This window comes from Erythrolamprus reginae, chromosome 1 (genome assembly GCF_031021105.1).
Source record: "Erythrolamprus reginae isolate rEryReg1 chromosome 1, rEryReg1.hap1, whole genome shotgun sequence".
Taxonomy (NCBI): domain Eukaryota; kingdom Metazoa; phylum Chordata; class Lepidosauria; order Squamata; family Dipsadidae; genus Erythrolamprus; species Erythrolamprus reginae.
In genome coordinates this window covers 28055767-28083720 of record NC_091950.1, presented here as the reverse complement: position 1 = coordinate 28083720, position 27954 = coordinate 28055767, and the positions used below count along the sequence as shown (strand labels likewise).

At 40.9% G+C, this 27954-nt stretch overlaps 1 protein-coding gene across 1 annotated transcript in view; it reads right to left on the bottom strand.

The window, feature by feature from the left end:
* Positions 1–23440, bottom strand: part of CPAMD8 (C3 and PZP like alpha-2-macroglobulin domain containing 8) — a 116367-nt gene extending 92927 nt beyond the window's left edge. Inside the window, exons 1-6 of the mRNA XM_070737511.1 lie at positions 23355–23440; positions 15647–15798; positions 11337–11359; positions 4765–4930; positions 4613–4665; positions 1654–1671 (exon numbers count right to left, since the gene is read on the bottom strand). Coding sequence (XP_070593612.1) covers positions 1654–1671; positions 4613–4665; positions 4765–4930; positions 11337–11359; positions 15647–15798; positions 23355–23440 — 498 coding nt within the window. The remainder of the gene's footprint in view (positions 1–1653; positions 1672–4612; positions 4666–4764; positions 4931–11336; positions 11360–15646; positions 15799–23354) is intronic.
* Between the last annotated feature and the right edge of the window lie 4514 nt (positions 23441–27954).

Sequence of the window (27954 nt, the reverse complement as noted above, 5' to 3'; positions counted from 1 at the left end):
AACATTGACAAATCATTAAGTGTCGTACCACATGATTCTTGACAAATGTATATTTTATTTTATGTACGCTGAGAGCATATGCACCAAGACAAATCCCTTGTGTGTCCAATCACACTTGGCCAATAAAATTCTATTCTATTCAAAAGGCTACTGAACTTGGATCTGCACGCATCATACAAAAATACATCACACGCTTGGGAAGTGTTTTACTTGTGATATTGGGATACGAAATCCAGCATATAAATCTCGTTTGCTATGTATTACTGGGTTTTGTAATAATAATAATAATAATAATAATAATAATAATAATAATAATAATAATAGTAGTAGTAGTAGTAGTAGTAGTAGTAGTAGTAGTAGCAGCAGCAGCAGCAGCAGCAGGAAGAAGAAGAAGAAGAAGGAAGAAGAAGAAGGAAGAAGAAGAAGGAAGAAGAAGAAGAAGAAGGAGGAAGAAGAAGGAAGAAGAAGAAGGAAGAAGAAGGAAGAAGAAGAAGGAAGAAGAAGAAGGAAGAAGAAGAAGGAAGAAGAAGAAGAAAGAAGAAGAAGAAGGAAGAAGAAGAAGAAGAAGAAGAAGAAGAAGAAGGAAGAAGGAAGAAGGAAGAAGAAGAAGAAGAAGAAGAAGAAGAAGAAGAAGAAGAAGAAGAAGAAGAAGAAGAGGAAGAGGAAGAAGATGATGATGGAGTGTGTTCTTGTGCAGTCTCTGAATTTTCTGAAAGTTGTGTGAGAGGGGAGTAGGCTCTTGTGCGGCTTTTGGAAAAATCACATGAGGATGGGGCATGCTTTCATTCAATTTTCAGAGGCCACGGAGGCCATGAAAGAGTCTTTTCCTAGCTACTTTAGAGACAAAGGCCTCATGGGATCGGGAGCAGCCTCATATGGGCCGCACAGGCCTCTCCGTAAAACGGTACACTTTGAGGTGGCCTTTTTGAGTGGCAGTGGTGGGGCTAGGCCTGAAGTCAGTGACCAGGCCTCTATCTACTTCACGCCGAATCTCAACACTGCTGCCCAGTGCCACCGTTCAGAGTGACTTAGATGAGCGGGGAAGATATAGAATTATTTCTCTTTTGTTCAGGGGGTCCCACGTCAGGAGAATCAAGTTAGGCATTTTCCAAGTTTCTGACACACCAAGGCCAAAAGTTTCACTATTACTGGCCTGCGCCAAGCAAGTCCTTGAAAATGGTAGTGAAGATAATTGGGCCGTTGTGTCCATTAACTTTTTAGCGGGAAAACTAATTCCATGTCCTCGAAGAAGGGTGGCATATAAATCAGATAGATAGATAGATAGATAGATAGATAGATAGATAGATAGATAGATAGATAGATAGATAGATAGATAAACAAACACATTTAAATAAATAAATAGGTAAATAAATAAATAAATCCTCAAGCAAAACTTTTATAGAATTTTGAAAGTGTGTGTGTGTGTGTGCGTGCGCATGTAGAGGGGAGAAATCAGGTACCCACTAAAGGTCAAAAAAGTCGACATGGCATTTTGCCATCAAGACCTTATCCCATTTTTTATGGGCATTGCACACACAATGTTCTAAAAGGGGGAGGGCGTCCTTCCACCTTGATTTCATCAATGCCTCTGTAGACACCCCCGAAGAAAATACTCTAATTGGTTTGGCCCTTTGGGTCCTGATAGATACTCACCAGCACATAAGCTTCAATCTGAAAGAAAACAATGAGAGAATTAAATGGCTTTATTCCACTAGGCATTGTGGCAGCAGACCCAAGCTTATTTACTTATTTTGTTTTTTAAAAAACTATTCAATAGCCAAAACTATTTGGGCAGTTCCTACTAAAATACTTCCAGAAAATACAAGTTAAGTAAAAGCATATACGGCAAAATGTAAAATAAAAAATACTATATAAACAAGGGCAGATGCAACTCGGTAACTCAAAATCTAAAGTAATAGGCATTAAAATACAATTAAAATCAGGATAAAAAAGCTGGGGAAATGATAATAACAACAGCAGAGTTGGAAGGGACCTTGGAGGTCTTCTATCCAACCCCCTGCTTAGGCAGGAAACCCTACACCACTTCAGACAAATGGTTATCCAACATCTTCTTAAAAACTTCCAGTGTTGGAGCATTCACAACTTCTTGAGGCAAGCTGTTCCACAGATTAAGTGTTCTGACCATAGTTCCCTCTAAGCTGAGCAGTGAGCAATCGCTCACTTAAAAATCATCATCAACTCAGAGTTTTCCAAACCTGCCCAGAAGCCGAGAGGGAAAGAGTGAGAGGGAAGGAGAGAGAGAGGAAGAGAGGAAGAGAGAGAAACAGATAGAAAAAAGAGACGAAGGAAAAGAGAAAGAAAAAGAATGGGAGTAAGGAAGAGAGAAAGAAAATCAAAATCTAGTTTGAAACTAGCTCAACTATTTAAGTGGCATTTTGATATTGATAGAGTTGCCCTATTATGAGCTCACTGTTATAGAGACACAGTACAGTATTTTATTTTGAAATTCTCTGAGGCAAAACAGGGTGGATTTTTTATTTGTTTGTTTGTTTGTTTATTTATTTATTTATTATTTCTGTGCCGCCCACTCCCGAAGGGACTGCCGCTCAGACACTATACTTTTCCGCCCACCCCCCCAAAAAATTAGAGGGAACACTGGTTCTGACTGTCAGGAAATTTCTCCTTAGTTCTAGTTGCTTCTCTCCTTGTTTAATTTCCACCCATTGCTTCTTGTTCTACCCTCAGGTGCTTTGGAGAATAGGTTGATTCCTTCTTCTTTGTGCCAACCTCTCAGATATTGGAACACTGATCATATCTCCCTTAGTCTTTCTTTTCATTAAACCAGACCTACCCAATTCCTGCAACCGTTCTTTATATGTTTTAGCATCCAGTCCCCTAATCATCTTTGTTGCTCTTCTCTGTACTCTTTCTAGAGTCTCAACATCCTTTTTATATCATGGTGATCAAAACTGAATGCAGTATTCCAAGTGTGGCCTTACTAAGGCCTTATAAAGTAGTATTAACACTTACTTACTTACTTACTTACTTACTTACTTACTTACTTACTTACTTACTTACTTACTTACTTACTTATTTGATTTATATGCCGCCCCATTCCAAGGACTCGGGACGGCTTATAACATATTAAAAAACCAATACAAAATATCCTAATTAAGTTATCTTGATTCTATCCCTCTGTTATTGCAGCCTAGAATCGTGTTGGCTTTTTTGGCAGCTGCTGCACACTGCTGGCTCATATTTAAATAATAGGTTGTCCACTTGGACTCCAGGATCCCTCTCCTTCAGTTATTACTGTTGACCAAGGTATCACATATACTGTACCTGTGCATGAAGAAGAGATGAGGAAATGAAGAAGTCTTCAACTGGTATGGAAATGTATTTGTTTCTTTGTTTAATTTATTGAAATGCAATGCAATGCAGCTAATGTAGGCACCAGTCAAGCCTTTCTGATAAGATAATTTCATAAGTAAGGTGCCCACATACAAAAAAACCCCTCTCTTCCCTTTGTAGAAGTCACCCCAATTCCTTGCATTGCTTTCCTTTCATTTTCCAAAATTAGAAAAAAATATCTTTGTTACGGGAAAGAAACAAGCACAACTAGAGTCTGCAACTCCACTGCTAAGTGACACAGCCCTTAAGCGAGATATCACATGCAGTTGTTAAGCAAATCACTGCAGGTTGTTAATCAAGACTGCATGCCCTCAATTTGAGATTTTGGTATTGACTCTGTTTATTGAAAGCCAGTTGTGAAGCATGGGATGCATGACCATGGGACACTGCAACCCCTCAAATGTTGCAAAACACCCAAATGTTGATTGCATGATGGTGGAGATGCTGCTGTACGCAAGGATGGGTCACAAAGTTACTTTTTCAGTGCCTCTATAACTTCGAATGGTCACTAAACAGAGTAATTGATACGTGCGACCTACCTACATTCTTCTCTACTCCGAAGTCTCTCAAGTCTTTTTTTTTTAATATAAATTTTTAAATTGAATTTTCTGATTAAACAAAACATGTAACATACCATCAAAAAAGAACAACAACAATTACCACAACCAACTTAAACACGACCAATACAACAAGAGGGGGAAAAGAAAAAGAAAAAAAAAAAGGAAAAAGGGGGAATTAAAACAAAAATACATATTATACTTATTTCATAATTTATGGGTAGTAAGAAGGAATTAGTGAAACAAAAGACAAAGTCTAAATTTCACTTGTCGTTCGGCTAATGGATTATCGGTATTCCATCATTCTTTGGTTAATTAAGAGTTTATCTATATGTTTATTATTTGTTTACCGCCTTATGTTAAGATTATCTATTAATATTAGTAACTTAAAATAAATTATCATTTCTGTACATAAAGTGTTTATGTGTATATACTTAAGTTCATTGTAATTTCTCAAATGGAATATTAAATAGAAAACAAACAATACTCCTTAAGTAAAGACTAATTGTCCCCACTGGCTGTCAGCCAAGATCCTTCTCGAATGAAATAAATCTAGTCCAGTGTTTCTCCATCTCATTAGATGTGCTGATTTCAACTCCCAGAATTCTCCAGCCAGTTGGGCCGTTCTAGCCTATTTGCATGAAATACCCATCCTTAAGTCCAAAGTTTAGGGAAATCCTTACCTTCTCGTTGATTGGTCGCAAATCTGGGTTCACGGTAAACAGATTGATCAGCACTAAAAAAGAAGAACATAATCAGGGAGAAACAAAATAATTCCAGCCCAAAACAACAGGCTCCTGCTGACTCAATCAATGCTTCCGTGCAATGCTCTCACCTTTCTGCTTTGGCTTGTATATCGGCTTATCTGTCTGAATGAAGACTGAAGCACCTTTGCTATCGATAGTCACAGTAGTATAGTTGTGGAAGATGTAGCCCTCTTCGGCCAAGTGATGGTTGCCCCATACTTTTACCTGAGCCTGGCCCCGAAGTCCTGAGGGAACCTAGGAGACAAATCATAGAAACATAGAAACATAGAAGTCTGACGGCAGAAAAAGACCTCATGGTCCATCTAGTCTGCCCTTATACTATTTCCTGTATTTTATCTTAGGATGGATATATGTTTATCCCAGGCACTTTTAAATTCAGTTACTGTGGATTTATCTACCACGTCTGCTGGAAGTTTGTTCCAAGGATCTACTACTCTTTCAGTAAAATAATATTTTCTCATGTTGCTTTTGATCTTTCCCATAACTAACTTCAGATTGTGTCCCCTTGTTCTTGTGTTCACTTTCCTATTAAAAACACTCAACTCCTGGACCTTATTTAACCCTTTAACATATTTAAATGTTTCGATCACGTCCCCCCTTTTCCTTCTGTCCTCCAGACTATACAGATTGAGTTCATGAAGTCTTTCCTGATACGTTTTATGCTGAAGACCTTCCACCATTCTTGTAGCCCGTCTTTGGACCCGTTCAATTTTGTCAATATCTTTTTGTAGGTGAGGTCTCCAGAACTGAACACAGTCTTCCAAATGTGGTCTCACCAGCACTCTATAAATCCAGGATGGAATTTGCATTTATGGCTGTTAGTTAGTCTTGGGTAGAACTAATTCTAACACAGATTCTAAAAACGTTGCACTTAATAAGTTCCCTGCCTTTTAGATCCGTGTTGCTTAACCACGGCTACTTTAAATGAACTTCAATTCCCAGAATTCCCCAGCGAGGGTGATTAGCTGGGGAATTATAGATGGTAAAAGTGCACCCACCTTACATTTGCTAAGGTTTAGAATAACATTAGTTCAGATCAATAGGAAGGCAAACTCCAAGATATGGCAAAGCATTTTTCACAGTCAATCCAGATATCTTCCTTCTTAATTTCTCCACCACTGCTTTTCCAAATGTTCACTCCACCACATTCTTTCCATGTTCTTTCTTTTTTCTTATTATTAAGCAACACATTTTGTTTTCTTGCCTTTCCCTTCATTTTTCTTGCCTTTCCCTTCATTTTTCCCTTCATTCCGTTTCAGAGAAATGCTGAATTTGGGGATTTTCTACCTGTGGATACAACTCTATGGCATCACTTTAGATTGGGAACAGAGAACTGTGTTTCCGCAAGAATTATCTGTTGGTGGTTTAAGGCTGGGCGAGGAACCTAAAGGAAGCAAAGACTAGAATCCAAAGTGGACAGGACCACACAGTCTCTTTTTTTCTTAAATCTTCTTTCCCTACAAAAGGAGAATATAGTTCTTGCCACATGAATTTTACAATTGCTTGGAAAGGGTGCTTTAAATTAACCTAAAGGTTATCTATACTTATAGAGCTATAGGTAACTCATTCCTACTTGGTTACTGGTTCTCAAAATAGCGCTGGACGTCTTCATTCCCCGGCGCCTTTTGCTGGAGGCCCGGGAGACACAGGCACTCGGCAGAGCCGCCATCTTGGTTTTCGGCCGAGATCTCGTGAGACTTCGCGAGATCTCAGCCGATGATCAGGCCAGAGTGGCCTGATCAGTGACGTGTCCGGGCGGGGCCTGCCAGCCCTATAAAAGGGCTGGCAGGCTCGGACTCGGCCTTTTCGCCCAGACATCGCACAGCAGACACCCGCCCGCCCTCCCTATCTTACAGTGTGCCACTTGGGGGTCGCCCTACGGGGCTGAATAGGAATTTTTGGCGGCCCTGGCGTTTTAGCAAGGACCGTTTTTTCGCCTATTCCACACTGCGGACACGGATAGTCGGTTAGGGGGTGCTTGCACCTGTTTTAGGTTAATTGGCTTACCTTTGGTCATTTGGGTAGGCAGGTTAGGGGCGGAAAACTGGGTGGTGGTTTAGCAACTGCGTGTTCTCCTTTGGGCATCTTTGGGGATGATTGACAGGTTCTTTCCAAAGGCTTGTGGTGCTGACGGCCTGAGCAGTTGGGGGGGGGACCTGTCTTTGGGTCCCGCCCATGTAATTCCCCTTGTATGGGTTTGCCGGCGGGACCTCCTACATGCAAGTGTATGGCAAGGTCTCAGGTGAGGGAGTGGTCCCTCACCTGGATTAGCATGGAGCTACGCCCATAAATTTCCACCCCGGAAGTAATTGTTTGACCCTGCGGGTCCTTGTTAGGTTTATAGTTAATTATGCTAATTATGCTAATTTATTTAAAATAAATTATGCAAATTTATTATTAATAAAAATGACCCAGTTTAAATCCAGCTCTTTGTGTCTGTGTCGTTACTCCGCCTCTCCTGCAATATATCATAAATAAAATATTTGGCTTGTAAAGCAACAGAGAATTGTGATTGAATTTGTTGATTGATTTTAATATATTGGGTTTTTAGCTTGTAGTTTTTAACTAATTAGATTTGTTTGAATGCATTGTTTAATATTGTGAGCCACCCCGAGTCTTCAGAAAAGGGAGGCATACAAATCTAATAAACACATAAATAAATCAGAGAAGCTTTCTCCAACCTGTCACTCTTTTGCCTGGAGTTCCTAGGAGCCTAGGAATAAGGAACGTGAAAGGTATGCTCCAAAATACCTGAAGACCAGTGGCTCAGAGTAAGTGCAGAAATGGTTGAATTAACTGAATTTTTAAGAAAGATTAATAAGCTTTTCTCAACAATATCATGCATGAATAAATGGATAATATTCTTGGAATGATTCTATACTTTATTTGGGTGGGTACAAATGTGTTCTCGTAAAAATTGTTCATTATAAGGCAGAAAAAAGCAAGGAAAAAAAATACACACCCAGAGGTGGGTTGCTGCCAGCTTGGGCCAGTTCTTTAGAACCAATAGCAGAAAATTGGGGCTGTTTGCCAATCTGGCAGCAATGACCGGCAGTCCACACTCCCAAACTGGTCCTCCAGTCATCGCGGAATGAAATTAAAAACCCTCAGTGCCTTCTGCTGCACGAATCCCAGCGACCAGTTAGGTCCCACAGAGTGGGTCTTCTCCGGGTCCCATCAACTAAACAATGCCGCTTGGCAGGACCCAGGGGAAGAGCCTTCTCTGTGGTGGCCCCGGCCCTCTGGAACCAACTCCCCCCAAAGATTAGAATTGCCCCCACCCTTCTTGCCTTTCGTAAGCTACTTAAAACCCACCTCTGCCGTCAGGCATGGGGAAACAGATATTCTTTCCCCCTAGGCCTTTACAATTTTATGCATGGTATGTCTGTATGTATGTTTGGTTTTTTATATTAATGGGTTTTTAATCGTTTTTAGTATTGGATTATTTTGTATACTGTTTTATTATTGTTGTTAACCGCCCCGAGTCTCCGGAAAGGGGCGGCAAACAAATCCAATAAATCAAATCAAATCAAATCAAATTAAATCAAAGGCTTCTGCACATGTGGAGAGGGTTATTTCCAGAAAGTGATGTGCATGTACTTCAGTATTGGGTTCCTACCGGTGCGCTTGATGCCATAGCACCGGTAGAGAAAATGGAGCTGCGCATGAAGTTGCACATGACTGGTGGGCAGTTGTGTGAGAGACAGCATGCGCAGGAAGCCAAATCTCATGTGAGGACACTCATGTGTGTGAAATTTCACTGTTTTTTGGCATTCCTTTCCATCCACACTTGCGCAGAAGCAAAGAAATCGCCGAAAATCAGCAAAATCTCTCACGCGCAAGCATCCTCGCGTGAATTTGGCTCCCTGCGCTTGCGCAGAAGACAAATCTCGCACAGGTGCATGCGCCCACCCGCTGGTCATGCGGAGCTGTGCACAACTGTACTGGAAATGGTGGCGCTTGGGAACCCTGGCTTGGTGTACTTCCAACACAATGCGCATAAATGGGGAAGGTAAGTAGAACCCACCCATTATACTGCAGATGCTGGGTTTTTTTCCAAATGCTAACCTAGAATTTGTATAGAAATCAACACAATACTATGAGTGTAATCTGACCGGCAGTTAAGATCTGTCAACAACTATATAAGTTCACATTCCCTACTAAATTACATAGCCAACATAATGTACTATGCAAGAGTTTAACTCTAAGAAGCAAAGAAAATGCAGTATATAATAATAATAATTAATAATAATAATAATAATAATTTATTAGATTTGTATGCCGCCCCTCTCCGAAGACATGCAGTATATAAAAACATGCAGCAAAAAACTTCAGAAAAGAAAGATTTAGGGGTAGTGATTTCTGACAGTCTCAAAATGGGTGAACAGTGCAGTCAGGCGGTAGGGAAAGCAAGTGGAATGCTTGGCTGCATAGCTAGAGGTATAACAAGCAGGAAGAGGGAGATTGTAATCGTGCTGTATGGAGCGCTGGTGAGATCACATTTGGAATACTGTGTTCAGTTCTGGAGACCTCATCTACAAAAAGATATTGATAAAATTGAATGGGTCCAAAGACAGGCTACAAAAATGGTGGAAGGTCTTAAACATAAAACTTATCAGGAAAGACTTATTGAACTCAATCTGTATAGTCTGGAGGACAGAAGGGAAAGGGGGGACATGCTCGAAACATTTAAATATGTTAGAAGGTTAAATAAGGTGTTTTTAATAAGAAAGTGAACACAAGAACAAGGGAGCACCATCTGAGGTTAGTTGGGGGAAAGATCAGAAGCAACGTGAGAAAATATTATTTTACCGAAAGAATTATAGATGCTTGGAACAAACTTCCAACAGATGTGGTTGGTAAATCTATAGTAACTGAATTTAAACATGCCTGGGATAAACATATATCCATCCTGAGATAAAATGTACAGGAAATAGTATAAGGGCAGACTAGATGGACTTTTTTCTGCTGTCAATCTTCTATGTTTCTAAGCATGGCCTAATGCAGGAAGAGGGCTGCTAACATATTCTGAGCATGGCATTCAGTTCAAATTTGGCTTCTGCAGATCCAGAAGTGAACTGTCTGTTTCAGCAAAACAGAGCAGCTTAGTCCACATATCAGAAGCGGATCAATAGCCATTTTCAAGGGTTTCCAGCAACCGCAAACTCTGCTACAACTACAAACAGCAACAGTATTTCACTACGGAGGCCAGGGTGAGACTGGACCAGAGCAGAGATGGTCAACGATAGGTCCCCCATCTGACCTCTTGGCAATGGCTGAAGGAGTTGGTATGTGCTGCTTTGAAAGAACTCACATTCAGAGGTGCTGCCAAGGAATGTGTGGTCTTAGAAATGCTGAAGTCGCTGTTGCCAAGGTTCCAGACCAAGTTCAGAGCAAACCCCATTCCTTGAGCAGCAAAAAAATTAATGGGACTGGCACACGCTTCACTCCCGCAAGCAATATTAAAAAAGAGAGCTAAGATGAAGGAGGAGAAATGTTGGAACAATCCAAAAGATGCCCTGTGAAACTGATGGTTTAAATCAGTGTTTTTCAACCAGTGTGCCGCGGCACACTAGTGAACCGTTGGACATGGTCAGGTGTGCCGTGAAGCTCAGAGAGAGAAAGAAAGCAAGAGAGAGAAAAAGAAAGAGAAAGAAAGAAAGAAAGAAAGAAAGAAAGAAAGAGAGAAAAAGAGAACAAGAGAGAGAGAAAGAGAACAAGAGAAAGAAAGCAAGAGAGAGAGAGAAAGAGAGGGAGGGAAGGAGAGAGAGAGAAAGACATAGAGGGAGGGAGGAAGGGAGGGAGGGAGGGAGGGAGGGAGAAAGAGAGCAAAAAAGAGAGGAAGGAAGAGAAAGAAAGAGGGATGGAGAGAGAGCGAAAGAAAGAGGAAGGAAGGGAGAGAAAGAGGGAGAGAGAAATAGAGCGAAAGAAAGAGGAAGGAAGGGAGAGAAAGAGGGAGAGAGAAATAGAGCGAATGGGAGGAAGAGAGAGAATTTTTTTGTCCAAACTTTTTTTACCACCACCCCCGCCCCACTCAATGTGCCCCAGGGTTTTGTAAATGTAAAAAATGTGCCATGGCTCAAAAAAGGTTGAAAATCACTGGTTTAAATGACAAAGGAAGATTTCTTTTCGGGCACAAGGGCAGACAATTTTGTCTCCTGTATCCTAAAAGCAAAAAGTAGCCATTCAATTCCACAAGCTTCTATTAAGTTGTAATTCCAAACATTAGAACTTAAAAATAAAGAAGAATCTTCATTTTGTAATTGCTGGGATCTATTTTATTGCTGGCTAGAAAAAAGGCAAAACCATCACAACATATGAAATTATTAAAGTATAAAGAAAAACTACCTGGTGATAGTGCACAATGTATAAAGGAAATTAAGATATTTATATCAATTAAGATTATTGCTTTTCTTTTTTCTTGTTGATTAGCAATCATTAATTATTATTTAAAATAGGCAATAGAAAATGTACATAGTTAATACTGTTATACAGAGTTGCCGCACACTCGCCCGCTTTTTATTTTTTATTCTTTGTGAGTCTTAATTGTGTATGTTTGTATTGTTTATATATGCAAATAAAATTTATTTTTAAAAAATAAAAAAGTACCTGATAATTCCGACTAAATTATAAAACTCACCTTCAGCTTGATTGTTCCTTTACCTGTAAGATAAAGGAAATTGAGTTAAGAATCATTATTTTTTTCCCACTGAAGTCTCATAAAGATAAATATTTTGGATATTTTCCTATTTCAATACAAATTGGTAACAAACCTAGCACAGATATTCTGCGAAAATATAAATGTGTTTGTTCTGGCTATAATTGCCAGTTCAGCTTCAAGATGCCAGAAAGTCGACAGGTTTTGGCAAAAAAACACCCAAAGTCCATGGTTACCCTTGGCATAAGCATCACCCCTCAAATCCCAAAAGAACAGGGGCTCAGCCACATGCACAAACACACCCCATTCAGGAAACAGGCATCATGGTGATATTCCTGAGCTACACTCCAATAATAATAATAATAATTTATTAGATTTGTATGCCGCCCCTCTCCGAAGAGTCGGGGCGGCTCACAACAACGTTAAAACAATATTATACTGGCACAAATCTAATATTTTTAAAAAAACCTAAAAACCCTATCATAATTAAAAACCAAACAGCACATACATACCAAACATAAATTATAATAAGCCTGGGGGAAAGGTGTCTCAAATCCCCCATGCCTGGTGATATAGGTGGGTCTTAAGTAGTTTACGGAAGATAAGGAGGGTGGGAGCAGTTCTAATCTCCGGGGGGAGTTGATTCCAGAGGGCTGGGGCCGCCACAGAGAAGGCTCTTCCCCGGGGGCCCGCCAGATGACATTGTTTAGTCGATGGGACCCGGAGAAGGACAACTCTGTGGGACCTTATCAGCCGCTGGGATTCGTGCGGTAGCAGGCGGTTCCGGAGGTACTCTGGTCCAATGCCATGTAGGGCTTTAAAGGTCATGACCAACACTTTGAATTGGGACTGGAAACTGATCGGCAGCCAATGCAGGCCACGGAGTGTTGTAGATACGTGGGCGAATCTGGGAAACCCCCACGGTGGCTCTCGCGGCCGCGTTCTGCACGATCTGGAGTTTCCGAACACAATAACATGAACACCAAACCCAACCCTGTGCCGCAACTTCAAACTTGCCCATAAGTGCTACATTTGCAATTGTTGGAAGAGGAAAGGACATGCAAGCGCCTTTTTGTGAGACACAACACGAGTCAAAAGCAGCTGTTTGCAGCAAGGATGACAACGGAAAACAGTCTCTGTCAACAAAAGCCTTTTTTGGATGAATGAGCTACAATTTTAAACCTTCTTCAATTCTCATAGTCGTGAAAAATTCTGCTGGCATACAACACTTAGATAATGGAATTATTTATAAAGTACATGATTTACTTTGGAATGGTACATTTCAAGGGTATTTTTAAATAATTGAGACACAAGCAGCCAAAGAAAGATGCTCCGTGGCTTTCTGGTTTTAATTTCAGGAATGTTGGCCTGCATAATAGTAGAAGATTTGTTTGTAATCTCTACTCTTTGAATTACTGTACGAGTTGCAAAAATATTTAAATTTTAATGGCATCTTCTTTCCCAGAACTGGAAGACTGATTTTGGGACCACAAGCATCCTTACAGAAAATAAATTATAGCAAACTCTTTAAAAAAGGAATTAAGTCAGGAAGACATATCTGGGAATAGTGTTTAATGTTTCAGGCTATAATCCTATGCCTGCTTTTCTGAAAGTAAAGAACAGTAGAAGAACAGTAGGACTTATTTCTGGAGAAAAAATAAGCATTTTTTTTTTGCTTACTGTTTTTTTGCAAAATAATCTACCCATTTCCCACAATGCTCAGTTTAGACTTTTGTTGCAGAACTATACCCTTAACCATAATATGTGGTTTTTATGAACTGACATTGATAATATTTGACTTTCTGAATATTGCTACCTACTTCTAATTTGCATTAAGGACATTAGAACTGACAAAATTGTACAAGTAGCTGTAAAAACATCTAAACCCCTAGTCCTTTATAATCAGGAAAATTCACACTTAAACCTAGGTGATACATAATGAAATGCTGAGATTGCATTATTAGCATTTTGTAAATATGTGCTGTTGCTGTTATTATAGTGATGGACTTACAGTAAAAAACAGAAGCATTCAGGCAAAGGATGAACTGGGGTATGAACATAACAAATTGGGTATCAGATATCCAACAAATCAGTGTTTCTCAGCCTTGGTCCCTTGAAGATACGTGGACTTCAACTCCCAGAATTCTCCAAATAGCAAAGTTGGCTGGGGAATTCTGGGAATTGATGTCCACCCATCTACCATGTTTCCTCGAAAATAAGACCCGGTCTTGGTTTTTACTTTATTTTTGTTTGTTTGTTTTGTTTGGTCTTATTTCTGGGAGATGTCTTCCACTGTCTCCCTTCGCTGTGGTTAGCCAGGGTGGCCCAGTGGTTAAGACTGCAGCCTGCAGTGCTACATCAGCTAACTGCTAGCTGTAGTTCAGCAGTTCAAATCTCACCACTGGCTCAAGGTTGACTCAGCCTTCCATCCTTCCGAGGTGGGTAAAATGAGGACCCAGATTGTTGGGGCCAATAGGCTGATTCTGTAAACCATTGAGAGAGGGCTGTAAAAGCATTATGAAGTGGTATATAAGTTTAAATGCTCTTGTTATTGCTATAACAGCCCTGTCCAGCAGGAGCTCATGTGACTGCTTCTGGCCCACTTCTTCTGCAGCCACTTGCTGCCACTTGCGTGTAGTGCCCCTGGTCTACATTTCGCCAGACTATTCACAGGACCACCTCTTGTCACATGCCTCCCAGAGATCGTGTCCCATCGACAAAGCAATGTAGGTTGGTGGGACCACGGGGGAGGGCCTTCTCTGTGGCCGCCCAGGCTCTATGGAACCAACTACCCCCCGATGTCCGTACTGCTCCCACCCTACTGGCCTTCCGCAATGCCATGAAGACCTGGCTGTGCCGGCAGGCCTGGAGGGCCATGAACTAACAACGGGGCCGCCACAGAGGGCCTTTTCTGTGGCGGCCCGGACCCTCTGGAACCAGCTCCCCCCGGAGATTAGAACTGCCCCCACCAGTGTTCCCTCTAATTTTTTGGGGGGGGGTGGGCGGAAAAGTATAGTGTCTGAGCGGCAGTCCCTTCGGGACTGGGCGGCACAGAAATAATAAATGAATGAATGAATGAATGAATGAATGAATGAATGAATGAATAAATAAATAAATAAATAAATAAATAAACAAACAAACAAACAAACAAACAAACAAATAAAAAACCCACCCTGTTTTGCCTCAGAGAATTTCAAAATAAAATACTGTACTGTGTGTCTATAACAGTGAGCTCATAATAGGGCAACTCTATCAATATCAAAATGCCACTTAAATAGTTGAGCTAGTTTCAAACTAGATTTTTATTTTCTTTCTCTCTTCCTTACTCCCATTCTTTTTCTTACTCTTTTCCTTCCTCTCTTTTTTCTCTCTGTTTCTCTCTCTTCCTCTCTCTCTCCTTCCCTCTCACTCTTTCCCTCTCGGCTTCTGGGCAGGTTTGGAAAACTCTGAGTTGATGATGATTTTTAAGTGAGCGATTGCTCACTGCTCAGCTTAGAGGGAACTATGGCCCCCACCCTCCTTGCCTTGCGTAAAGTTCTTAAGACCCATCTCTGCCGTCAGGCATGGGGGAACTGAGACATCTCACCCGGGCCTATACAGTTTATACATGGTATGTTTGTGTGTATGCTTGCTTTTAATAATGGGGTTTTTAGTGTTTTTTTAAATTATTAGATTTGTTCTTACATTGTCTTTGTTATTGTTGTGAGTCGCCCCGAGTCTACGGAGAGGGGCGGCATACAAATCTAATAAATAAAAATAATAATAATAATAAAAATAATAATAAAAATAATAATAATAATAATAATGTATGCGATTATGACTGCTTTTAATAAATGGGTTTCTTTTAATACAGGATTTTATAGTTTTAGATTATATTCGATTTCTTTTCATTGTTTTGTATCTTTTTGTATTTCTATTTATATTATTATTGTAAGCTGCCGAGTCCTTCGGGATTGGGCGGCATAGAAGTTAAACAAACAAGCAAACAAACAAACAAACAAACAAACAAACAAATAAATTAGAGCCTTCAGGAAAGGCCTCTGCATCCAAGAAACGAACTCCAGATTGAGACACACAGTTCCCCAGCCTCTGTTTCACCGTCAGAGGCCTCCAGGAAAGATCTCTTGAAGTTGAGACTTGAGCCCGCCCCTCCAGCCTCGTTTTGCCCTCAGAGGCCTTTCCTGAAGGATATGTTTAAAAACCAAGGTGGTGCTTATTTTTGGGATAGGTCTTATTTTCATGGAAATGCAGTGTCATTCGATTCTGTACCATATACATAAATGGCAGCCTACCTAGAATTGCTCCATGGGCATGAGCCACCATCTCTCCTTTGACGACGAGTTGGATCTGGACAGTTGTCTCCCTGACTGGATTAAAAATAGTCACGCTAATAGATTCCTCCACACCTGATCGGAAAACGGAAGGCACCGCAATCAAGTAGCCCCTGGAAAAAGGAAAAAAATCAGAAATCAAAAGTCAACACTATGAAAAGAACATCAGTCACAATGTGTATTTCAAACTACAGCTCCTCCCATCTGTAGAGATGTGCAAAAGAAGAGAGGGAAGAATAGAGATTTCATGGCAAGGAAAAGTTTTATTTATTTATTTGTTTGTTTGTTTGTCAATCAAGTATAGGATAGTAGTTTATATATCTTTTTTTTATGTACGCTGAGAGCATATGCACCAAGACAAATTCCTTGTGTGTCCAATCACACTTGGCCAATAAAATTCTATTCTATTCTATTCTATTCTATATAAGCATAACATAGAAAGTAATGATAAAAGAAGACAAGTAGGACAGGGACAATAGCCACAATGGTGCACTTATGCACACTCCTTAAAGACCTCTTAGAAAAGGGGAGAGGTCAACTGTAGACAATCCAAGGTTAAAGATTTTGGGGTTTGGGGTAGTGCATTCCAGGCACTGATCACTCTATTTCTCAAGTTTTAAATTTTCGGCAATCTAGTTTGGAGCGGTTTAAATTTGGTTTGAATCTATTATGTGCTTGTGTGTTGTAAAGTACTGTAGTCATTAACAGGAAGGACATTTTGTTTATAAGATTTGTGAACTATGGTTAGATCAGTTTGGAGGCAATGTAGTTGTAAATTGTCTAATTTCAGTATTTCAAGTCTGGTGGAATAAGGTACAGTGGTACCTCTACTTACGAACTTAATTCATTCTGTGACCAGGTTCTTAAATAGAAAAGTTTGCAAGAAGAAGCAATTTTTCCCATAGGAATCAATGTAAAAGCAAATAATGCATGCGATTGGGGAAGCCACAAGGAGTGTGGAGGCCCTGTTTCCTCCCAGGAGATTCCTAGAGAGGCCCATGTAGGCTTTTCCCCACCTTTGTCAGCCCTGTTTTCTCCTAGGACATTCCTAGAGAGGCCCCACAGAGGCTTCTCTCTGCCCTTTCCGGTTACAGTTTCGGAGGCTCAGGTTTGTAAGTGGAAAATGGTTCTTGAGAAGAGGCAAAAAAATCTTGAACACCCGGTTCTTATCTAGAAAAGTTCGTAACTAGAGGCGTTCTTAGATAGAGGTACCACTGTATTTTGTTGCAAGAGGAAGAGCGAAGGACTCTTCTTGTGAAATATTTCTGGACACTCTCAATTGTATTAATGTCTGATATGCAATGCAGATTCCATACAGGTGAGCTGTATTCTAGAATTGGTCTGACAATTTTTTTTGTAAGCTCTGGTTAGCAGTTCGATGTTACCAGAGAAGAAGCTACGTAATACAGTATTAGATTGACAACTCTTAATGCTTTTTGGGCAATGTTGTTACAATGGGCTCTAGGACTTAGGTCACTGGATATGAGTACTCCAAGGTCTTTGACAGAGATTAGTTGTGCTTATCTTGGAAACTATTGTACAGACTTCAGGATTACCCTACCCAAAGGATCTGGGAAAAGTTTGGTGAAAAGGAAACAGAGGCTGTAATAGCCATCCATTATTCCAAGGATTTTGTACAGTAACACAGACAGGAGGCATTGCTAACATTTCCCATTTGCTATCGGGAGGAAAGGCAAGAAATGATCAAATCTGATCGATTCTCTCAAAAACGGACATGACTGATTTTCTTAATTTCTCTCCCTCCCCCTCTCTCAAACACAAAGACACTCAGAGTCCAGGATGTGCAAAAGAACCTTCTAAAGACTATTAGGTAATAAAAGGGACTCTAAATCATATTCCGTGAGAGGCGCTGCAGGATGGATTTGATTTAAATCAAGTTCCTTTAAATCACGATTTAAATCCCTAGTTTAAAAAAAAAGGCTTGATTTAAATCATCTTAGTTGAAATCATAACTTTTAAAGAGCAACTGTCAACTCTGTCCCGCAGCGGCTTCCCCTCTGATCCATTGCTGACTCACCGACAGTCCCAATATTGCAGAATATAAAGCCACATGCTACATAACTAAGCTCCATTTCATGCTGAATAAACTAAATTATTAATGTATCTTAAATAGAAAACTATCTTTAGATAGATTTTTACTCCAAAGACATTGCATTAAAATTAATTTGATTTTTAAAAATCTGATTTAATTTTTTTTTTAAGAAATCTGATTTTTTTTTTTTAATTATTGATTTTTATCCCTGGAAGGCTGGAACTTACTTTTTACTCAATCTGTATAGTCTGGAGGACAGAAGTGAAAGGGGGGGGACATGATCGAAACATTTAAATATGTTAAAGGGTTAAATAAGGTTCCGGAGGGAAGTGTTTTTAATAGGAAATTGAACACAAGAACAAGGGGGCACAATCTGACGTTAGTTGGGGGAAAGATCAAAAGCAACATGAGAAAATATTATTTTACTGAAAGAGTAGTAGATGCTTGGAACAAACTTCCAGCAGACGTGGTTGGTAAATCCACAGTAACTGATTTTAAACATGCCGGGGATAAACATATATCCATCCTAAGATAAAATACAAGAAATAGTATAAGGGCAGATTAGATGGACCATGAGGTCTTTTCCCGCCGTCAATCTTCTATGTTTCTATGGAATTTTGAGAAGTTTGTGATTGCATTAAAGGTTAAGGGAAACCTGAATGGATGCTGAAGAAGTCTCGCATCCCCCTTGATCTCCTTATCTCGTTTATCTTTTCTTCCTTTCAAATTTGTTCACCTATACTTTTATATCTTTTCTTCTATTTGTTTCTTTAGTTATATTACTACATATCTATTCTCTTCGATGCGTATTATGTATTGGACTAACTAACTAACTAACTAAATAAATAAATAAATCTCACCCACCCCCACCCCCCCGAGTAAAAAAATAATTTTGTGTTTATGGGAGGAATCTTAAAGGTCTCCTGTTGCTATTTAAACTGTCCCGTTGGCTCATCTGGGCATAGTCATACTTACCAAGTTTTTGTCTATTGTTCCATTCTTCTGGCATCAGGCCAGAAGCATTCTCTATCTTCTGTTACGGGGCTAAGATAGCATGTGTATTAAGTGCTCTCTTTAGAGCTTCACAAAAGGCTGAACAATATTCTCAGGTTCTTGCAGAATTATTTATGCCCTCTTCGTGACATCATGATATCCATCAACTTCCCTGACCCGCTTCTACCACTCTCTGAAGACCCTTCAGAGAAGACAGCTCTTCACGCCACACGCTTTAAAACATATTTTTTAACTAGTTGTTTCGTTTTTTGGGGGCCAGCCCTTGGGTCTCTCTAACTGGAGATTAATAGGCACCCCAGGGGTTGAGGGTCATGCTATTTTATAGCTCCCAACCCTGTCTTTTTTCAAATTCCAAGTCTTGTGTTTCTTCCTCAGCAGGATGCATTGCCATGGAGATCCCATTACAACTGCAAAAGTTCAGATCTCCTGGGTGTGTATCCTGCAGATTTGCATTGGGCATGCTAAGAACCAGGGAGGGTAGGATAGAGCATGTTTTCCTCGTATTACCGGGCTAAAAATACATATCTTTTATTTTCTAATTGTAAATCTCTGGCCATGTTTTCCGTATCAGGAGGAGGTGGGATGGGGAGAGGAATAAAAAAATACATCTGCTTCTATTAGGCAAACATCTGTGAGTGGCCACATCCACTGTGGGCGATGAGCGCATATGCGCAACACATGTGGTTTAAAATTCTTCTTCCAATATGCTGTCATTGTCTCGCGAATGGCCATTGTTCTGCTCCTAAAAGTCACTGCACTTAAGAAAAATTGTTAATCATCATTGTTAATCTTTTTGTAAGTCGTGCATTTTTGACATTTTTTGTTTTTTTTCTTCTCAGGGCTTAGAAAGAGTCACACCAAGAATGCACATTGCACAGCAATGCGGTAAACAAATGTTAGGACAGCCTCTGACTTGCTAAACTATTTTGACAGATCTTAAAAGGAGAGGTATTGCCTTTGGAATCTGCACAGGCGGAAGCATTTAGTCACTGAGAAGGAATTGCTAAGGCATCTCGAGAACCTAACTTTGCATCCTACCAGCTTGGGGTGCCTTTACGACATCATAAAAACAAAGCAAAGTTTATTAACCTCGCTTTGGGAACTGGCTTGAGAATTAGGCAATATTCACCAGTGCCTCAGCTTGTGGAGCATAGATGTGTTGCCAGGAACCAAAAAAAAAATGTACAAAGTGGGTCTCAGAATTTTAAAGCTTACATTTACTCCGCTGAGAAGCAGAATGGCATGTGTTCCTCACAAAGGAAGTGTCAAGAGGTGGGTTAATGCTTAACGTTTGTGAAGGAGTTACAACCAAGTAGCCTGGTGTGACAAACATGATTGTAGAGTAATTGAGGCGGGGGAGGGAATAGCATGCAATGGTTTCTGCATAATTGATCACAGGCAATGATTTTTGCATAATTTATCTCAGGAAAACAAAAAGTACCATATTTTTGGAGTATAAGATGCACCTTTGTCCTCCCTAAAAGAGGTTGGTAATTTGTGTGGTCTTATACTCTGAATGTAGCTTTTTTTCTAGCCCTAACTAGCTGCTAACGATCTTCCCAGCTCTTATCTTGTAAGCTCCTTCATTGTTACTCTCTGCAAAGACCTAACTCTTTGCAGGGTATTTTTCATTGCTCTAACTTGCTAACAATGTTTCCAGCTCTTACTGGCTTGCAAGCTCTTTCATTGTTACTCTCTGCGAAGAATGTTCTCCAAGCCCTAAGCCTTTCCAGGGTTTCTTTCATTGCTCTAACCTGCTCCAAATAAGTTTCTTTCCAGCCCTAACTAGGTGCTAGCAATGTTTCCAGCTCTTACTGGCTTAGATTAGATTAGATTAGATTTATTGGATTTATATGCCACCCCTCTCCGCAGACTTGGGGCGGCTCACAACAATGGTAAAAACAGTACATAGTGACAAATCTAATATTTACCAATCTAATTACAGTTTTAGGTTAAAAAATTCATAAAAGCAATATATAAAAACAAGCACACAATCAATCATACACCAAAACAACATGGGCAAGGGGGAGATGTTTCAATTCCCCCATGCCTGACGCCAGAGGTGGGTTTTGAGGAGTTTACGAAAGGCAAGGAGGGTGGGGGCAATCCTAATCTCAGGGGGGAGCTGGTTCCAGAGGGTCAGAGCCACCACAGAGAAGGCTCTTCCCCTGGGTCCCACCAGACAACATTGTTTAGTCGACGGGATCCGGAGAAGGCCAATTCTGTGGGATCTAACCGGTCGCTGGGATTCGTGCTGCAAAGAATGTTTTCCAAGCCCTAAGACTTTCCAGGGTTTCTTTCATTGCTCTAACTTGCTCCGAATAAGTTTCTTTCCAGCCCTAACTAGGTGCTAACAATGTTTCCAGCTCTTACTGGCTTGCAAGCTCTTTCATTGTTACTCTCTGCGAAGAATGTTTTCTAAGCTCTAAGTCATTGTAAGGCTTTTTCCATTGCTCGACTTGCTCTGAATGTTTCTTTCCAGGTGCTAATGATATTTTTCCAGGTCTTACTGGCTTGCAAGCTGTTTCATTGTTACTCCCTCCGAATAAAGTTTTTTTAAAGTTCTAACCAGGGGATAAAATAATGTGTTGGCTAAGGACGCTAGCCAGATGAATACTTGGCAAGCAGATTCTTTTCCCTATTTTCCGCTTATATTCCAGTGCGTCTTATACTCAAAAATACGGTACTTGCTAGCCACCAAATAAATCTTTGCAGTTCACAAGTTACACTTTCTGCATCTTCTCCCAAAAAGATCCCTCCTTCTAGCTTAGCCAATGATTGTTCATCTGAAGTTCTGAACTGAATTTAGCCACATATATCCAGGCTTCTGTTAGCAAAGCAGCCAAGGCAAGGCAGCCCAGGAGAATTCAACACCATTGGTTGACACCCCGCAAGAAGCACTTTTCGAATTTCATACAATTCACCCCAGAAGCCTGATGTCAAAACCCACCTCCCAAACCCTTGCTTGCTTTTCGATGCTACCATATCAGGAAAGGGCAGAATCAGGCCAGATTAAACTTTTCTAAATTCAATCCCTGAATTAGGAACAACTCCCTTCCCCCAATTGGATTGTTTGGTTCAAAAATGGAGCAGGAAGAAACATCAAACTCATCCCAAACCTTAGCCTGGGAACACTGTTTAACATAGAGCACCACACACTAAGAAAACTATACAAGAAGAGTTTTTTCCCAAAACGCCATCACTCTGCTAAACAAATAATTCCCTCAACACTGTCAAACTATTTACTAAGTCTGCACTACTATCACTAACTAGTTTTTTCTCATTATTTCTCTCACCCATTTCCTCCCACTCATGACTGTGTGACTGCAACTTGTTGCTTACGATTTATATTAATATTGTTTCCCGATTGCTTATTTAGACCCTGTGACAATCATGAAGTGTTGTATCTCATGACCAATGTATCTTTTTCTTTTATGTACACTGAGCGCCCGAAACAAATTCCTTGCGTGTCCAATCACACTTGGGCAATACAGAATTCTATTTTATTCTATTCGGCAAACTGATAAAACTTGCTGTTAAAGGGCAGCTTTTGAATCAAAGCAAACAAACAGAATGCAACTTTTTATGGACCACAAACTCATCTTGCCTAGGACCGGGAAAAGGGTGGGTGGGGGTTGTTTCAAACATGCGTGTAAAATCTTCTGGCTAAAAAACGTGTGCATGGGAACGCACGTGTGCATTGCACAAACTTACAAGCTTCCTCTTTCGGATGTCCCTGTCCTTTTTTTGCAGCCCGGAGATTTCCAGAAAGGGAGGCAGTCAAGGAATTCTCTCTCTGTGCCTGCGTATCGCTACTGATACAATTATATAGAGGAATCACTGAGTCTGTCATCTGCACCTCTATAACTGTCTGATTTGGTTCTGCAACCCAACAAGACCGACACAGACTTCAGAGGACAATCAGAACTGCAGAAAAAACAATTGCTGCCAATCTGCCTTCCATTGAGGACCTGTATACTGCACGAGTCAAAAAGAGGGCTATGAAAATATTTATGGACCCCTCACATCCTGGACATAAACTGTTTCAACTCCTACTCTCAAAACGTTGCTATAGAGCACTGCACACCGAGACAACTAGACATCACTCTACTAAACAAATAATTCCCTCAACACTGTTGGACTTTTTACTTCTATTTCTACTAGTTTTTCTCATCGTTCCTATCACCCATTTCCTCCCACTTAGGATGTATCACTGTAACTTGTTGCTTGTATCCTTAATATTTTTATTAATATTGATTGTTTCCTGATTGCTTATTTGACCCCTATGACAATCATTAAGTGCTGTACCACGTGATTCTTGACAAATCCATTTTTTCTTTTATGCACCAAGACAAATTCCTTGTGTGTCCAATCATACTTGGCCAATAAATAACTCTATTCTATTCTATTCTATTCTATTCTATTCTATTGCCTTCGCGCCTACCCCGGCAAAGCAAAAGGTCCTACTCAGAAACACTCTTCCTGGCGCGGGAGGCTCGGCTTGAAAGGGACAAGGTAAGACGGAGGAGCCGTTGCCCGGTGCGCTTTTGTTTCAGGGAAGGGCATCCCCGAGGGCTGCGCGTAGTAGTAGTAGCTACTCACTGCCTAGGCGGGCTCGGGGCGCCGATCTCGCCGAAGCTGCACAAGGGCAGGAGCAGAAGAATCCAGCAGACGCGGCCGCTGGGCATGGCGCGCTGGGTGCCGGGCGCCCTTTGTTCCCTCGGGACGGCCGGAGCGAGGAGACGGAGCGGGAAGGATGCCGAGCGCGGCCGCCCCGTCCGAGCAGCGCCGGGCTTCTTCTTTTTTCCCCCCCTCAGGAGCGAGCAGAGCGAGGTCCCAGCGACTCAGCTCAAGCCTCTCGCGCTCTGGCTGGCCGGCCCCGCAGCTCCGCCGGTGCCTTGGCTTCTTCCGCGGCCCCGCCTCGATCCGGGGGCCCTGCCTAACAAACGCCGCCCCCGGCCCCTCCTCCGCCGACCGCCCCGCGCCCCTCGGCTTGCCTTGGGTGGGGAGGGGGCGGCCGAGGATCGCCACCCCGGAGCCCGGCCGGTGTTTGCTGGCAAAGCGCGCGGGTTGGCTGAGGCACCAAAGGCGGGAAGGAGGATCCTTGGTTTGTGGTTGTGCTCAGGTTGTGAGGAGAAAAGTTTGCTCCGAGGGCTTCGGGGGCATCTTCCCGGCGCCTGCCTCGCTCCGCAACCGCTGAGCTGCACTTTTAGAGCACTTTCGCCAGCTGGGCAACGTTTAAGATGCTGGACTCACAACTCCCAGAATTCCCCAGCCCAGGGGTAGGCAAAGTTGGCTCTTCTATGACAGGTGGACTTCAGCTCCCAGAATTCCTGAGCTAGCATGATTGGCTCAGGAATTCTGGGAGTCGAAGTCCACAAGTCATAGAAGAGCCTACTTTGCTTACCCCTGCCCCAGCCAAGCATAAGAATAGAATAGAATAGAATAGAATTTTATTGGCCAAGTGTGATTGGACACACAAGGAATTGTTTGGAGGGTGTGATAAAAAAAAAGTCAAGATTCTCAGCCATGAGAATTAAATAAAAATAAATAAATGAGGGAGCTTTTAAGGAAATTGTTATCTCCTGTCTCCTTTTTCTCTCGAGCTGGGGATCAGCTATGGGGAATGGGAGGAGTGACAGTAGGATGGGAGGTCTCTAATCTGATGGAGTCTCCCTGCTTCAACCTGGGGAATCTCTGGACAACCCCTCCGGAAATAGAACTATTTCACGGGAATAGTGATGGAATCTCCTTGGACAGTAAAGGTGATTGACAATCAAGTGTTGGAATATGTAACGTCATCAGACTAGAATCACAAAAACCACAAAACTCCTCGGAGAGGGTCGGCATATAAATCCAATTAGTAATAATAATAATAATAATAATAATAATAATAATAATTAATAATAATAATAATAATAATAATAATAATAATAATAATAATAATAATAATAATAATAATAATAATTTTATTAGATTTGTATGCCACCCTTCTCCGAAGACTCGGGGCGGCACACAAATCTAATAAATAATAATAATTATTATTATTATAATATTATTATTATTATTATTAATATTATACATTATTATTATAACATTAATAAAACTGTATCTCATTTTGGATATTCACTGCAAAAATACAATTATCTTTGGATGAGTTAGTGGCAAAAGGAAACCAAACAACACAGTGGCCGGATACCATCATAGAAAAACACAAAAAAATTAGTGCAAGATTGGAATAGAATAGGAATAGAGTAGTATTAGGATAGAATAGAATAGAATAAAATAGAATGGAATGGAATAGAATAAACAGAGTTGGAAGGGCCCTTGGAGGCAGGAAACCCTACACCACTTCAGACAAATGGTTATCCAATCTGACTGCTGGCTGCAGTTTGGCAGTTCAAATCTCACCACGCTCAAGGTTGACTCAGCCTTCCATCCTTCTGAGGTGGGTAAAATGGAGACTCAGATTGTTGGGGGCAATAGGCTGACTCTGAAAACCAGTTAGAGAGGGCTGTGAAACACTGTGAAACAGTATACAAGTCTAAGTGCTATTGTTATCGCTTCTTAAAAACTTCCAGTGTTGAAGCATTCACAACTGGAGGCAAGCTGTTCCACTGATAATTGTTCTAACTGTCAGGAAATTTCTCCTTAATTCTAAATTGGTTCTCTCTGATTTGTTTCCACCCATTGCTTCTTGTTCTATCCTCAGGTGCTTTGAAGAATGGCTTGACTCCCTCTTCTTTGTGGCAGCCCCTGAATGTGGAGAGATATGGCCCATTGAATCGTCAGAAGTCAGCGATGACTGAAGGGGTATCATCATAATCATCATCTTTATAACTATCACCATCACCACCAGGAATCACCAGCTAGAAGAAAGTGAGAAGGAAAGAAGTATGGCAACATTGCATTTCTCCATAGAAGGAAATATTGTAGATCACACTAGTAAACCTTTACCAACTTCTTCCCAAGGGAATATAGCCAGTTTGTCTGTCTGCTATCTATCCGTCTGTCCATCCATCCATCCATCCATCCATCCATCCATCTATTTATTTTGTTAAGTACGTATTGGTAGTATACAAAGATATAACAATGTTTATATGCATGATTCTCGTACTAATAATAGAGAAACATTAGGACAGGGACGGTAGGCACTTGGTGTACTTATGCACGTCCCTTACTGACCTCTTAGGGATCAAGTGAGGTCAATAGTGGACGGTCTAAGGGTTGAGCCGCGTCAAGTCTGCGGAGAGAGGCAGCATACAAATCTAATAAATTATTATTATTATGTCAATTCAACACAGCAAACGAGATCACTATGCTGGATTTCGTATTTCATCACCAGTCGGGCGCTTCCCAAGCACCTAGGACTGAGTGATGTAGCGGCGAATTATGTTTGCCGATCCCAGTAAAGCGGCCTTTTGCAATTGACAGATGGAGATTTTGTCAATTCCGATGGTTTTCAAATGTCCGCTGAGATCCTTTGGCACTGTGCCCAGCGTGCCAAGTACCACTGGGACCACTTTCACTGGCTTATGCCAGAGTCGTTGCAGCTCGATTTTTAGATCTTCGTATTTCACTAATTTCCCTAGCTGCTTCTCCTCAATTCTGCTGTCCCCTGGGATTGCGATGTCGATGATGCATACTTTCTTTTTCTCCACAATCAGGATGTCTGGTGTGTTATGCTTCAGAATTCGGTCAGTCGGAAGTCGGAAGTCCCACAGTAGTTTTGCTTGCTCATTTTCGACCACTTTTTCGGGCTTATGATTCCACCAGTTCTTTGCCATTGGTAAAGGGTAGTTCCGGCACAAGTTCCTGTGGAACGTGTTGTTGTTGTTGTTGTTGTTGTTATTATTATTATTATTATTATTATTATTATTATTAAAGTTTTGGTGGTTAGGTGATGATACCACAGTGAGTTCCATGCATTAACTACTCGGTTGCTAAAATCGTATTTTCTACAGTCACGTTTGGAGCGCTTGACCTTGAGTTTGTATCTGATGTGTATCTGCGTATTGTTGTGGTTGAAGCTGAAGTAGTCTTTGACAGGAAAGACAAGATTCTTGTAATATAGGTGATCAACAATAAAGAAAGTGTGTTGGCCTATTCACAAAGTTGTTCCAGTTCCTTGTGCTTGACAGGAATATTTTTCCTGCACACCATGGAATTGTGGGTGACCCTGCTGGCTGGCTTGTTTAGAGCAGTGTTTCCCAACCTTGGCAACTTGAAGATATCTGGACTTCAACTCCCAGAATTCCCCAGCCAGCATTTGCTGGCTGGGGAATTCTGGGAGTTGAAGTCCAGATATCTCCAAGTTGTCAAGGTTGGGAAACACTGGCTTAAAGACCCGACTGTGGTGATCACAAGGAGACATGAGCAGAAGAACAAGCAATTAGCAGCAGCAGGAATGCACAGTCCGTGGACTGGAGTACACAGGAGGTGGTTGTGAGTAGGAAAGAAGAGTGAATGAGTAGCGTCACCTGATAGACTGCAAGTGCGTAGGCTTCGCTTTCTCTCCATAGGGGTAGGGAAGTGGACAATACTTGCACATAATCCCTTCCTCTCTGGGAGGTTGTAATGCGATAGTTTGTTCTCCTTCACTGAGATTGTGCAAAGCAAAAATGAGCACAACCCGAAAACCATTCTGGGAATGGAGTACCTGGCCCATGTTTGGAGAAGCTGTTATGATTTCTGGATATCAGATATTGGCAGCTGACCATTTTTCCTATCTTCCAGTCTTGGGATAACATCTGAGCTTCAGTCATTTGCATTATTGCGTGCATGAATGTATGTAAAAGCATGCAAAACTTTAGATATACATTATTTGAATTGTCAGGAGTGCGTGTGTAATTTTTGTGTTTCTTCGGGGAGATGGCGTCTGTAAGTGATGTACATTACAAGCAGCGTGTCGTCATTGAATTTCTCACTGCAGAAAAAGAAACTGTTGGAAACATTCACAAACGTTTGTGTACAGTTGATGGAGAATCTGCATAGATCTGAATGGATGCCATTTGTGGAAGACATTTTGAGGATAATAATAATAATAATAATAATAATAATAATAATAATAATAATAATAAATAATAATTCAATTCAATTCAATTTATTAGATTTGTATGCCGCCCCTCTCCGAAGATGATGATGATGATGATGATAAAAAATAATAATAATAATAATCATCATCATTATCATCATCATCAAA